The sequence below is a fragment of the Odontesthes bonariensis genome, chromosome 5, assembly GCF_027942865.1.
Source record: "Odontesthes bonariensis isolate fOdoBon6 chromosome 5, fOdoBon6.hap1, whole genome shotgun sequence".
NCBI classification, from domain to species: domain Eukaryota; kingdom Metazoa; phylum Chordata; class Actinopteri; order Atheriniformes; family Atherinopsidae; genus Odontesthes; species Odontesthes bonariensis.
In genome coordinates, this window is record NC_134510.1 from 15,175,194 (window position 1) to 15,189,359 (window position 14,166).

At 42.5% G+C, this 14,166-nt stretch overlaps 1 protein-coding gene across 4 annotated transcripts; it reads right to left on the bottom strand.

Annotated features, from left to right (window-relative positions):
* Window positions 1-322: 322 nt before the first annotated feature.
* On the bottom strand, window positions 323-13,379 carry zhx1 (zinc fingers and homeoboxes 1). Of its 4 annotated transcripts, none has more exons than XM_075464992.1 (9): window positions 12,933-13,379; window positions 12,571-12,616; window positions 10,915-11,246; window positions 10,320-10,783; window positions 9,770-9,982; window positions 8,750-8,965; window positions 8,148-8,312; window positions 6,554-7,783; window positions 323-4,577 (listed from the first exon to the last, which is right to left on the bottom strand). In XM_075464992.1, exons 3-9 carry the CDS (start codon window positions 11,126-11,128, stop codon window positions 4,290-4,292), a joined length of 2,790 nt encoding a protein of 929 aa, XP_075321107.1. In that variant the 5' UTR covers window positions 11,129-11,246; window positions 12,571-12,616; window positions 12,933-13,379; the 3' UTR covers window positions 323-4,289. The 4 variants fall into 4 exon arrangements, with proteins under 4 accessions (XP_075321107.1, XP_075321109.1, XP_075321110.1 ...); XM_075464994.1 differs by having other exon boundaries at window positions 12,571-12,619; XM_075464995.1 differs by lacking the exon at window positions 12,571-12,616.
* Window positions 13,380-14,166: the final 787 nt, after the last annotated feature.

Sequence of the window (14,166 nt, forward strand, 5' to 3'; positions counted from 1 at the left end):
GAAATCAAGCATAATTAAGAGCTGGGCTTTCAAATGACCATTGCACAAATTGTTTTAGTAGCAACAAGCTGACAAGCGCAGTAAGTGTCCTCAGCTCTCCAAAAGCAGTACCGCAGATCATGACCTCTTAAGCTTATGACGGGTACTTCAGATGTGCAGTGGACCGGGACAGGAAGTAAATCCAAATCAAACTGTTTGGTCATGAACGCTGTTAACAAAAAAATCATCTTTGAACGCCAATTCGTGGTCAAGTCTTATAGCTTATTTGCAAGGTAATTAAGTCTCGGTCTGAAAGCGGTGTCATTTAAAGTCAGGAGTAATATCACTTTAAATTGGCTTTAGCCCATTTATTAAGATAGAGCATACAGTAAATTCAATGCATTCTCCCCACATCATATGTATCAACTGAACCAACTGTAACTTAATATAAATGCTTAGAGATCATTGCGATGATTCGGGTAAGAAAGCAAAACCGAGAGAAAACCTACAAGCGGTAACTTGGAGAAAAAAAACTCAGCAAGTCAGAATTAGGACAGACAACGATGCTGAAAAGTCCACTGTAAAATAGTTTAAAAAGATAGTTTCATTTCTACGGTACATTATCACCATCCTGACAGGGTGTGTTTTTTTTCATCTTTGTAATAAAGCTGGAGCTTGTATGGTGAAAACACGTGAATCTCTGATTGTTGTACGGAACATTCAACCTAACTACCTCTCTAATTACAGAAAATGAGCAAGGACCACAGCATAGGTACAGCAAAGGTTACAGATATCACACATGAGCACAGCAGGACGCAAGGTAAACTACTCAGATCACAATGTCGGCTCTTAGCTCTACTGCACAGGGTTAACTGGGATACACAATGAGTGTTGGATGCAGAATCCCAACTCAGTGAGCAGACATGGCACGTAAACAGATGCTGGGGAAATTTGTTTCTATTTCTACCAATAATTTGCCAGTTGTGGAAATCTTGTCCAAAAAAGCTATCTGTATTTTGTTGAAATATGTCCAAAATTAAACAGTAACTATTGTTAAATATTGTTTTCTCTTTTTAACTTGGAAAGCTGACTCCAAAGCCTCATTTTAGAACTGTGTTCTATAGTCATGACAAATGAACGTCTTTTAACTTCTTAAATCTAAAAAGCGACTGTGTCGTTCATACAATTTCACATGGTTCTGTGACTTATAATGTTTCTTTGCGTATGTTGAAATGTGTCTTTTAGGTTCAGGGTCAAATTTGGACCATAAAGAAAGAATACATCCCCACACTCTTCCGGCAGCTTTTCTCTAGAAATTCTTCTCCTTAAGTGTATGTCTTTTCTACTGAGTTCTGATTCTGCATTTTTTGCAACCAAAGTACCAAAAAGCCACTTTGGGCCACACAGACTGAACACGATAAGTGTTTTTCTATTTCAAAGCACCATTCTATTATACATTTTGTATTATGAGTCTGTCTTCTTAGCAAGCAATCCACCGTCAGACTATCTGAAAAGGACACGGTATTTTTGTCGATATAAGCATATAAAATGATTCAGAACAGACTTAAATGTAAGAAAAGAACAAACAGTAAGAGAATGGGGGCTGGATACCTGGGAGCAGGAAACCTAACCTGTGGACTAAACCCCTCAAATGCTTATTAAAGGGGTACAAACTTCTGACTATAGAGAGACTATATTTGAGCTGGTGACATATATACAAAATGAAGTTTGCTAATCAAAGCTGAGTCGGGGACATGAGCATGAAACTACAAGCTTTGACTTTAGTGAATTAGATAAGAAAACGTAACTGGTGTTATAAAATCTAGACAGGTGGCTTAGCCCAGATTAGACTTCTACTGTCCCACCCAAGTATACGAAGCGAACATATAATATGTACAAAATGAGCCGTTGTTCGTCTTGCTTACTGCATGCAGTAAATGGCCAAACCATACTTCAACATTTTGGAGCTGTTCTTTCAGCTCTCCCCTCGTTTCCTAAAAAACAAGCCAGTTTTTACAGCCGACAGACATTTTTTGTTTCCGAGACGCTCGTTCAAATGAAAAATTGTATCCAAAAGATGCCAAAATCTGGTGCGACAAGCGACAAAACCTCAATCGAGTTCAGAACCATCAGGTTTGAGGAGTCGCCAGAGTAAACTTCACAATGCCTCTTCTGGAAGTAGATTTTGGATTTCCACAGTCAAGAGTTTGTGAACTTAAGTTCAGTCAAGCATACAAGCCATGTAGGCACATAGGTTTTCTAGAAAAGCTTAATTTCAGTTTCTCCCCAATCGGTGAAGGACAGTAGTTGAGACTGTGCTCGGTCTATTGTCGCGTCGTCTTAATTCAAGAAAGTGTGGGGGGAAAAAAACATCCTACGATAAAGGAAAGGCCACACTGTGCTTTCTTCACAACTATTGCAGATTGTACAAGACTTATCTGTTTTAGTTTAACAGTTCTCTGTCTTTTGAAGAGGTCCCTTAAACCGTGTTTCATGTTTCCACGTGTTGTGAGCAATTTCAGGGGACCAAAAACATCGTCAGAACACATTTGGGGAGGTGTGCATCATGAGTGCAGTTATTCGTTCGACCAAACAGGGCCATAGAGGAAATGTCGTGAGTGTCATTTAAAGTGATACAAACAACACGCGTGCAATTTGGTGAAAGAAAACGGCAAAGAAGATTTTTCTATTTTCTTTTTTTGTTTTTAGCCATAAAAACATCCAACTCTAAAACACAGACTGTATCATATTTGTTTTTAAAAATCATACACTGGTAATATTCCTCCTTGCAAAAAACATACTAAGAATAAAAAAGGCAAAATACTGGTTCAGTTTGTAGTCATACAAAAAAAAGGTTTAGCCTCTCAGAGCCATTACATGGTATAATATGAGAGAAAGGTGCCTAATCACGATTCAGTCCACTGTCGACTCGAGCAGACAAAGTGCATTTTTTCTTTTCTTTTTTTAAAGTTCAGTTTAGGTGCTTCGGGTTTTTCGCTTCAGTGCAGAATGGATTCAAATTATTACTTGGAATACTGTTAACTGACTGCAGTCATGTCACAGGATGGTCAGATGTGGACAGGTGTACTCCTAAAGCACCCAGGATCTGTAGCTGGCGCTTACGCTGACATCCACCGGCAGTAAAATACTGCACCAAAAGTTTCTCTGTCGTTTCTGTGCAGCCAAAGGTCCAATTCACAGTGGGCATTATTTAGTTCACAAAAAATGCCTCTGCAGCGGACTGTAGCTCACTGCCGGGGAGGCAACACGTTCAGCTTTGGCACAGCACATTTGCACTGTCTGAATCTACATATCCACTTGCAAAAGATCGGAGCGGCACAGGATGTTTTCGATCATAACGGTGAACAAAGAGTTTTAAAAACATTAACAGCAGTGCATATTAAACAGATTCTGTGGCATCTTTTCCATCACATCCACAGGGGTTCAGTTAAAAATCAATGATATTAATGAGATCCTGTGATGAGCCCGCAGGGAGGGAAGACATCCTGCATTGTTCAAACGCTTTCATTCAACATTAAGATTTACTGTTTTTTGTTTTTTCTACCGTCGAGCGAAGCCTTTGCCTCAGATAGATACGGTCACTGTAAATTCACGTCGGTTGAAACAACCTTGGTTCTGATGATCTGGTGCTTGACATGATTCCTCGTACGTGCTAAAATCAACATATAAAACCAACCTCACAGTTAGCTGTGTGATCACTGCGAGTGTAGCTCAACAGTGACATTTAGCTGTGAGACATGTTTCAGCACCTTTATATCAAGACTTTTTTATTGAATTTATTTATTTTTTATTAATATCTTAGTTCAAGATCCGTGGTGAAACATTCAGATCGTTGCATATTGAATTTTGAATTGAATCATGTGCTCATTACAGTATACAACTCCTGGCATGACAGTGTGAACTGCCCTCACCATTTGACATTAAACTGAAAACAGTCATTATTCATTTGAACGCCTGTATTTCGGGATAACTACTTCAACTCAGGAGGTTTTGTTGTCAGCTGAGCTTGAAGACTGCACATCATGGAGTTTCTTTTCACAAGCTGTTGTTTAGTGGCAGCTTTACCAACTTGATCAAAGTTTGATTCCTAATAGTATGAAGAGAGTGGGCTAAAGTTAATCCTTCAGTCTCAGTGGAACGTGATTTGGAAACGGTTTAAAAATCGTAAAAATAATAATTACACATGCAAATCGGCGACAAAACAGTTGAGCTTACTGCCTTCCGGCATTGATCACAACTGTATTTTTCTTGTAACATTCAGCCATGTTTCATCCTGCCTCCCACAATCACTAGTCTTCAGAAACGGACAAAGATTTCCTGACGCTACGTGATGGCTCCCAAACCTCACTGTCGTCTGTTTCATCGCCGTCATCCTCCTCCTCCTCTTCTTCATCCTCATCATCTTCTTCTCCCAACCCCGTGCCGGTCTGCTCCTCGATGGCCACTGACGTTTCTCCCTGCGTCCCCTCGTGCTCCTGTGCGCCTTTGTCTCCGTCTGTTCTCCCCACAGCCGGCTCGAGGAAGGGATCTAAGCCCACGTCCAAGCGCCGCTGGACCTCTGCAAACCACTCCCGCACCTTTTGACAGACAAAGGTACGCCTTAACTGGGTGTTGACTGCAGGTCGTGTACTCATGTACTTCACGGAATTTGTGCAAGTTTCAGCTGATGAAAGGCTAAGGCCCAGGTGTTGCTATTAATAACATATGACTTTCTTGCCTTTGCTTAGTTGCTTAATTACAGATTCTCATCAGCAATAAGTTCACTTAAGAAGGAAACGTGATAGTAATGCTCAAGTACTTCGTCTAATGTTTTATATCCAGACTTAGAAATCCAATTTGTCACTGAATGCACCAGCATTTAAGCAGCCGTTTAAGCGCAGAACGATGGAGCGACAGTAAATCCCAGGATTGGCAGCGTCAGTATGAGATGGAGGAATAACAACATGTTTTTTGGACTGTTTTTGCCCAAAAGGTTACTTCAGCCTTTCAATCTGTGGTGCGCTGTGTCACCAGTTAAACAAATGACTCGTGACATTGCGCTTACGAGTGTGATCAATAACAGTTGTCCATGACAAAACTCCAGATTAGGGAAATGTATGTATTTGAGAATAAAACTGCCCATAAATTTGCTGGTGTCCTGCTGTCAGATCTCAGATTAGGTACTGTATGCTCTCTCATATGGTAATAATGTTGGTTGAGGGGTACTGAATTTAATTTGAGTCCAAATTTATATTCGCATTGTAGCTCCAAACTGTAGGACAGGTCTCAATTAGAAAACATGAGAGAGGGCTGGAGTGGAGTCGAGGTGCTCATTCATGCCCTGAAACCAAATGCTATGAAAAGAGCTGAAACTTCATGGCTTTGAAGGGAGGTGTCGTACTGTATCTCTGCTATTTTGACCAAACCATGTCACAAACAGTTCTTTAATGCCTCGGGAGAAGGGTGTCACTTTGAGAAAAACAAACAAAAAAAAGCATCATGTTTCCTTTTAAAAATCAAAACGAAGGCGAATAAAGGTGAAGGTTTGAAGATGGGTGTGGTTCAACTCATCCCTACAGAGTAAAGATGTAGTAATGAGTTCCCTTAACGGGCTTAGCACCTGGATTGATCCTATTACAGGAATACACGCTTTTTCATGTAGTTAGGCTAAAGTAAGTTCAATCAAATAAATCTTTGGGGCAGATGTTATCCTTCAACAATGACAAACTTGAAATCAAGTCGCATTTAAAATCTACAACCTGTGATAGAAAAGAGCACACATGGAAATAGATGGATGGACCGTATGGATCATTGTCTTGTGTTTCCCACAGAATGAGACTGTACTCGTGGGTGCTGGCGGAGGGGAGTGGTACATCACAATTGTATTTCATTTAATCTTACAACATATCTTTTGTCATTATTCAATATTTTTACTCATTGTTATTTATGCTGCAACAGAAAACCCGTAAGATTGTCCAGTGTTTCCAGTTCATTCTGCCACTCACTGAACAGACTGCGCTTGAACAGAACTTAATTCTGAATTTCTAATGGTAATGCAGTTATACTGGGTCTCCCTGTCCGTGTTTGAAACCGAGAAAGCAGGAATGACAGACAGTCTTACACAGAAGAAAATTACAGTTTGTTCATAGCGTTGCCATATTTTTTGCTGGGTGCTCTTTTTAAGAAAGAAAAAAAAAGAAAAATAAGTGCTGAAAGCTTCTGAGAAGAGGTCTTAAAGTTGCTAAACAAAGCTGGAAACAATGCTGAGCATTCTTACTTTGACTGCGTCTTGATCCAGTGTGTTTGCATTAAGCGTGCGGGGGCTGATGTACTATGTGTGATAGAAAAAGATGGGTAGGAGGCTGAATGAAAATTCTGTATGTAGCTTTAAACTATTTCAATTCACCGCTTTGGGTTGTAAATAATAAAGATTTGTGAGAGGGTTGTCAAACATATTTGGGTAGCCTGTCCAAGAACTAACACTGTGTGGGAAACTCTGACCTTTTGTGGATCAGCCAGCAAGGGAAATGGAGCCACAATAAAATGTAATTTTCAGATAAAAAAAATATATTACCTGTTCATAGCTCATGTTAGTCTTAGTGACAAGCTCATCCAGATCTTGCTCGTTGAGGAAGTGGTGCTTTAGATAGTATTCCTTCAGGACATCCCTACCAGTCTTGAATTTCTTTGACGGGGCTGATTTGATAAGATCTGCACTGGAGGAGGCGGATCTCCTTGGCTGCTTCCTGGTTCGGGATCGCCCCCAACCACGATTTCGACCACGTCTTTTTCGACCTCCGCTGCCGCCTCCCATTTTAGCACCACCTCCGCTGTTTGGTCCTTCGATGTTGCCACTTTGGTACTGAAAGAACCATTTCAGGTTTCCATTTTTCCAGGAGTAGCGAGAGTCCCCGAACCAGCTGACAATGTAGGGGCGAGGAAGGCTGCTCTCCTCTGCCAGCTGGTCGTACTCCTCTGGTGTGGGCCACTGGGTCCGCACAAAGGCACTTTTCAGAATATGGAGCTGTTCCGGAGACTTTTTACTTTTATCTTTTATGTCTTTCTTGCTGCTGCTGGGTAGCTGCTTACTGCGACTGCCAGGAGGAGTTTGACTTCCCCTTCGAGATGAGGTGGCTGGTAGAGGAGAGGTGCTTACCTCTCCTGTTTCTCCTCCCTCTCCTGTCTTTCCAGTGTCTGCCTCCATTTTTCCTCCCTCAGAGGACTCCGAGGAGGAAGTACTCACGGCTGGCATTTTTCGTCTCTCAGTGAACCACGCGTCAATCTCCCTCCGTGTCAGTTTGGTCTCTGTTCTCAGACGATTTAATTCTTCGTCTGACGGAGTACTGCTCTTCTCAAAACTCTCCTCTAGCACCACCAGCTGCTCTGGCGTCTTCTCCTTAAACTTCTGCAGGGTGAAGTCTGGGAAAGGGTTCCATGTTTTGGGTCGAGACTCCTTCTCCTTCACAGGAGGAGTGCGTGGCGGATGGGGAAAGATGGGGGTCTCATCGCTCGAGTCAATAACGATCGTGGTGTTTGCAGCACTGCTGGAGCCGCTCCCACCTCTGCCTCCTCCATCGTGGAAAACAATGACATGGCTGCTCTTGGAGTTGCGCTGGTTGTACCGGGTGTCACTGAACCACTTTTTGATCTCACCCTTTGTCAGATTGGTGAGTTTCATCAACCGGGCAATTTCTGCATCAGTAACAAAGTGATTTTTCAGGTAGCTAGCTTTCAGTTCTGCCAGCTGCTCTTTGGATTTCTTAGGTCGCATGCTGAATGTGTCAGCACTGAGGGCCGAGTTCTCCTTAGAGAGAGAGGGGAAAAAGTTATCCATTAATCAAGTGTTTGTGCTGTGCAATGTCAAACACTGAAGTATCTAACACATGACCGGAGAAAGACAAAACAGCCACAGGTGAGACTGCTGCAACTTCCATGAATTCACAAATACAGTTACTACAAGCAGGAGTACCAATGTGGTCATTCTCTGCACCGACTGAGGTCTAGAAAAACATAAACTGGTATGCAGACAGCAAGAGTCAAGATATCTCTATCGTCCCAGAGGGCCAAGTTTTGGTGCAGCCAGAAGTAATACATATATACAAACCCGCATTCAGTGCCAGAGCTGAATGCGGGTACCAAGCAGAACCAGATCTAAGTGGTGTCCCAACCTGTGGAGACAGAGAGGGAGGCTGGACTGTGGTAGCCCGTTTCAGCTCACTGTTTGTTGGAGTGGGTTGACAGGAAACTCTACTGGAGCTCTGGGACTGACTGGGCAACCCTGCCACAGTCAGGGTGATGGGACTGGTCACTGGAAGATTCCCCCCTGGACCAACCTACAAGGTGTACATACAGAGGTGTACATGTCATTCAGGGTGATTGTGCTCACTGCTTACTCAACAAATCCTGTTTTCACTTTTTTAACTGCTTTTTGTCTTCAGGTACTTCTGTTGGTGGATACTTTTTGGCAAAGGTACCCTCCTTTTCTCTAAAATTTTATAAAATATAACCAATCCTTATTAGAAAAGCCAGTTCAGTATCTCTCAGTAGATTATCTAACATTACTGGAATTCAGGACTGTTGGTAAACCAAGTATTTATGGCAGTGGTCTGCAAAAAAAACAAACAAACAGCTGAACTAATGTGTGCAGGATTTACAATGATGTTTTCATGTTTATATGATCGAAAGGCAAAAAACCTGAGAGTCTAAGGTATATTGCAAAGTCCCCCCAAAAAATTGGCTCAAATGTAACACATGTTCATTCCTTACCTACCTGTGTGAACACAAGGCCAGGCTGGCCCACTATCTGGCAGGTCTGCAGGATGGACTGCAGGCCGTTAGCAGCTGCTGACAGCTGGTGCGCAGGTATGACAGTGATGGTCTGAGGCACTGTATGCACGGTCCCGTTAAATTGTTTCCTTCTAGCCTCCTCCACTTCTTCTGGAGTCCAGCTGACGCCGTGTTTCAGTCGCTGGGCTGAGAACCAAACCTATGCAGGGATCACGTAAATATAACTGTAACGTTTACTTAAAAATGAAAGAGTATTAAGGGGTGTCAAGTTGCTCAACTGATTGAGCTGGAATCCCATTCTACAGAGGCTAAAGTTCCTCTACGCAGGAGTCCCGGCCCAGGCCTGTTGCTGCATTTCCTCACCTCTCTCTTTGCGGCCCTCCTGTAAAGCAACTTTACAATAAAAGCCACTGGAGTCGCCTGGGGGTGTTTCTGATTTTGTGACTGATTTTCCAAATTCCAATTCCAAGCGTCAGGCCCACCCTCGACGCTAGAGGGCCAGGGCTTTATGTGTGCAAGGGAGCTGGCATTGCAGAATACACCACTCTAACCAAGGTCACCATTCTCACAAGTGTCTTAGCTGATTCTGCGATGCCAGCAAAATGTGTCTAAGCTTAAGTGTTTAAGGACCCATCTTTGAGACTCTGAGGTTGAAAGCATCGACCCTCCCTCTGACTCCTCGTATCAGCTGAAGTACAACACAGCTGACTCTCTAAACTGTGCAATCCTTATATTAGAAGACAAAATATCACCTCAGTCCAAAAAAGTAATTTCTGTCTCAACCATTTTCACATTTAAACATTAATATTAACACTTAACATTACATAAGTATTGCCTGTCAGATATAGTTATTAGACCTGAAAATCCATACTGGTCCATCAGTGATATTGTGATGTAAAATTTCAGCCACATCTACAAACTGACACAAACAGGTGAAAAATAAGATTAATCTACTCACACAAAAAAAATCATCATGCTTTTCTTTCCTTTTTTTTCTTTTTACCTTGATCTGCTCCTCAGTGAACTGTGTCTGTGCTGCCAGGCTGTTGATTTCTGCCATGGATGGGTAAGGAAACTTCTTGTAAGTGCTGCCCAGAAGGGGGTTGGTGTCCATAGCTGCACTGTAGGAGGGGATACTGCTGAGGGGAATCAGTAGCTGCGGCTGAGCGGCCGCCGCCGCTGCTGCACTCTGCTGGGCCTGGAAGGCAGAAAGCACCTGGAAGCAAGGAAAAGAGGGAGTGAACTGAGAAATACCGTGGCTGCTAATGTGACATACTGCTAAAGGTCAAATCATGCATGAGCTCTATTTGGCAAGTGACAGTCCGGTTGTATTGTTCCCTGAACAAAACATTCATCAACTGCAGGCCTGCTGTTAATGTTTAACTTAATCCCGGCATCCTTTTTCCAAAATCTTCCAGAGGTTTTTCTGTCTCCAAGCTGCTGTCGAGTCTGGAAACATGTATTTGACTTTTCACATGCAGGTATAAACATGGCAGTCTTACAACAAAGCCACTGAAAAATGTAACAAACACATAATAATCTCCATTCTTTACCTGTGCCAGGCCAGCAGGCAGAATAGTGGGGTTTAAAATGGATGATTTCCTCTGCTGTTCCGATGGCGAGCTGACCAGGAAGCCGCCTCCCCCAAACTTCATGGGGTCATGAAGAAACATCTCCACAGGTGTCATTGGTCCCAGTGGGGCTTCGATAGGCTCCTGCTCTCCACTCAACTCCCCATCAACACCTCCTGCCAGACCCTCTGCTGCCTCATCTGCTGATTTCAGGGACACGGCGATTTTCTTGGGTTCAGATTTGGTCTTCATCCTCATGATAGGAGTCTTGCTAAGAGAGATGGCAGAAACAGCTGCAGGGTCTGTTCCGCCCTCCTCACGCGAATCACTCGGCTGTTCCTGGATCGGCTGATCGCCAGTCGGATCCTCAGGAGGATCTGTGGTTCTGCACTTCAGTGAGGCGCTGATGACTGTGTTATCCTCAACAGTGGAAACACTTGCTTCATCTACAGTGGTGATCAGAACAGTTTGTTTGGGCATGTATTTCCAATGTGTTTTTTGTCAGTTTAGATTTACAATAAGGTTGAGATGTCGGCCTAGAAAATGGCCTTGTTAATTATCCGTGACAGAGACTCACCTGCATCAGGTGGCGTGGGGACAACCACTACAGCGTGACCAAGCTCCGCTACAGTCGGTCCCCCCTCAGTTACCCCCTTCACTTTCCCCTCGTCCTTCTCATCCCCCGTCTCTTCCTCCTTTGTCCTTTCGGTTTTCTCTTCAACAATTTGCTGCTCCACCACATCAGAAGGCAGCACCATGCACGGTGTGGTGGATTTCCGGCGACTTGACATTGTCAAACCGAACAGTTCACTTCGACTTGAGGTAAAGACGATCTGTGGCCGAACTGTTGAGGTTCACATATTGTACGTAGATGAGCTCACATGCCAGGGTCCTGGATTTGCTGGTTTTCTGATGGGAGAGACAAAACAAACACGACAAAGTCACACTTGGTGCTCGAGATTTTACGTTTAAATCAACGGTTGTTTAATTTGCTGCAACAAAGGGGAAATATCGTGGGTGATAAGAGGCCAACATACAGAAAATATATTGTGTATTTCTATTTTGAGCCTTTTGAAATGGCTCTTTTGCATATATAGAATATCTGTCGCTTTTAGAAACACACTGTAACATTCTTCAAATTGATTGTAAATGTATTTACTCTTAATAAAAATCTATAGCTGCTTGTGACCAATAGTGTGATATGCTGTTATATGCAAATAAAAAAATCATCTTCCAACTAACTGTAGGTAAATGAATCGGTGACAATGAGTAAATCATTAAAGTGGGTCCTGTCTGTGTACAATGAATAATTTGGGGGCTTTTTTCTGTGACTCAGAAAATTCCTTCAAGCTACTGCGCTTTGTAACAGACTAATTTTCAAAGACTAAATGACTACTTGACAAACATGATTCAAGTAAAGTGTTCACAACTAATTAATATCTAGAAAATCAGTATCCGGGGTTTCGGATTTAATGTCAAAGGCTCGAAAATCCTCAGTGAGTAACAGTAGGAACCAGTCAGTAGGGAAAAAAAGAAAAGAAAAGACAGGGTCTCTTTGCTATTGAGCTGCGTTGTGTGTCATCATGCCGTCACCCTCTTGGCTCACGTTAGTAACACAGAGAGCTCACACAGAAAAGGAAGGATATGCACAATTTAGTGTTCTAATAAAGGACAAAAAGGTAAGGTGGGATGTGGAAGTGTGAAGCATCAGTAGGGTGAGAAAACAAAGGGATGTTGCCGTGTAAGGATGCAACACAAACTGTCCAGACCATGTGGGCAAGGAAGGTTGTCCAAAGAGATAAAAGTGGACTGAAAGAACAGGCTTCACTCTCCACCACAAAACTTAAATGACTAAGGCCTTCAGGTATATTTTTAAAAGGAGTATACCGCTGTATTATATCAAATTAAGAATACATGATTGACTTTCAAGCTAAACTTTTATCCAATTCCCTCACAAGAACAACTATGGGACATGAACACACAATGAAGAAAGGCAGAGGACTTTGGGGGCTGGGATTATTTCAGTAATGTTCGTAATAACCACATGAGAACATTACAAAAATAATTTGAGTAAGACAAGGACTACCCACATTTTAACTGATGACACACATTGCCTCCTTAAAACAAAACAAGTGCCTTTTCATTGATAGTAATAGCAGTTTTAACTCGATGGTTACAGTCGTGTGTACTAACAAGTCATGCACAGTGACACAACAAATGTGTAAATATTCACCTGTAATACAACTGTATTATGCTTTGGTCCAACCTTTCATGTCTTGCTGCTGGTAAAAATCTGTGTCAGTTCATTATGCAGTGGTAACAACTGTGTTCACGATGCTGTGCTGCTCAGCCATCGTGATTTCATCTGAATTGAGTTAGCAGCATGATATTGTGGAGGTGTGAGCTAGCCAATTCAAAATGATTAAAGTATGGACAAAGCAACCATTGTTTTTTTATATAAGGAGGTCTAAATTAGCTCTACAGCATCCAGTCAATAGATAATTTGGGCCAACTAGCCAGTGTTAGCCGGGCCAGTCATTATCACTTCTGGCGGTAAACTTGCTACAACTACAGAAATGTGCACTGTGTTGCTACCAGGCTGTGGAGACGAAGCGTGGAGTGATTTCCTGAGTCTCGTCAGAACAGCCTCCAGGTTGTCTCTGGTGGGATCTGTCGGTGTTTCTCCTTCCCCAGGCTAACCATTCAGAACCAGCCTGGCCGGGGAGGCAGCAGCGTCAACGCTATTAGCGCTCGCGGGTCTCCCAAAACCCAGCCGAGTGACGGACAGACAGACGGACCGGTCTAACGGCTAGAGCTCTCGTTTGCAGATGCTGGAAACACCGGACATCTCTCTCCTCGTCGGAACAGGTTATTTTCCGCCAGAGGCGCGTCTTTGTGAAAGTTTAAACATCAAGCAGACGGCCAAGCAGCTATTCATGACTAGACCGTCGGTCCTGTGTTGTTTGCCGACCTAATTCTCAGATATTTTTTTTATCGACTGATTTTTTTTAATGATCAAACGGCGTCATCATTCAATGTGATACGTCCTGACGTCATTCCTCGGCGACTTTCGGGGCTCTAAAAATTTAGGCAACTTGAAAAAAATGCCTATTGTCATACTACTACAGCCAACATTTCAGGTGGTTGAGTAAACTATTAGAAGTCTACAAAGCAGTAGGGTGTTAAAAAGTGTGCAGAGGGCCGTAAAAAACATTCACTTTCCGTTACGGCTTTCTGCCAAGATGTCCTTAAATGACCTGTCGGGCCAGTTTGAGAAGCTACTTAAGGACACCATTGACGCTGCGCGTCTCCTTCATTAGAGCTGATTCAGTTTACGGCTGCTGTTCAGTCATTTCGGCTGCCTATTATTTAAATTTTTAATCATGTGATGCAAACGCTTAAAATACACTTACAGCAATGCGAAAGTAAATAAAAAGGGGAGTTGAAGATTCTTTGAGTACAACTTGGAAAATTCATGATGCAGATTAATTGGCTACAAATATTTAAAATAAATCTTGGTATGCATATGTACAGTATGTAACCTGCTTTGAATAAGCTGTTTACAAATGGAGATAGTGGCATTTATCTTGGGTCAGACGATACACCAGAGTACTGGTATTTCTACAATACAACCATTCAGTTTCTTCAACTGAGGTCATCCCAGTTAAGCAGTTAGTTAATGCCAACATCTGCCAAATACCAGATACCCTGTTTTGGACAATGTTACACAAAACTTGATACATTTACTAACCTAGTTCATCCAAAAAGCGCAGATAATATTATCTAAATGTCCCAAAACTCTGGGTACTATTCTTTAAATGATCTTTTG

What these genes read in the sequence shown, in the direction of transcription:
- zhx1 (XM_075464995.1), bottom strand. Translation starts at nt 11,128, where the DNA reads ATGTCAAGTCGCCGGAAATCCACCACACCGTGCATGGTGCTGCCTTCT. An exon ending in TGCCTGCTGGCCTGGCACAG is followed by an intron (nt 9,983 to 10,319) that starts GTAAAGAATGGA and finishes CCTTGCTTCCAG; the next exon opens with GTGCTTTCTGCCTTCCAGGC. An exon ending in CTGGCCTTGTGTTCACACAG is followed by an intron (nt 8,313 to 8,749) that starts GTAGGTAAGGAA and finishes TACACCTTGTAG; the next exon opens with GTTGGTCCAGGGGGGAATCT.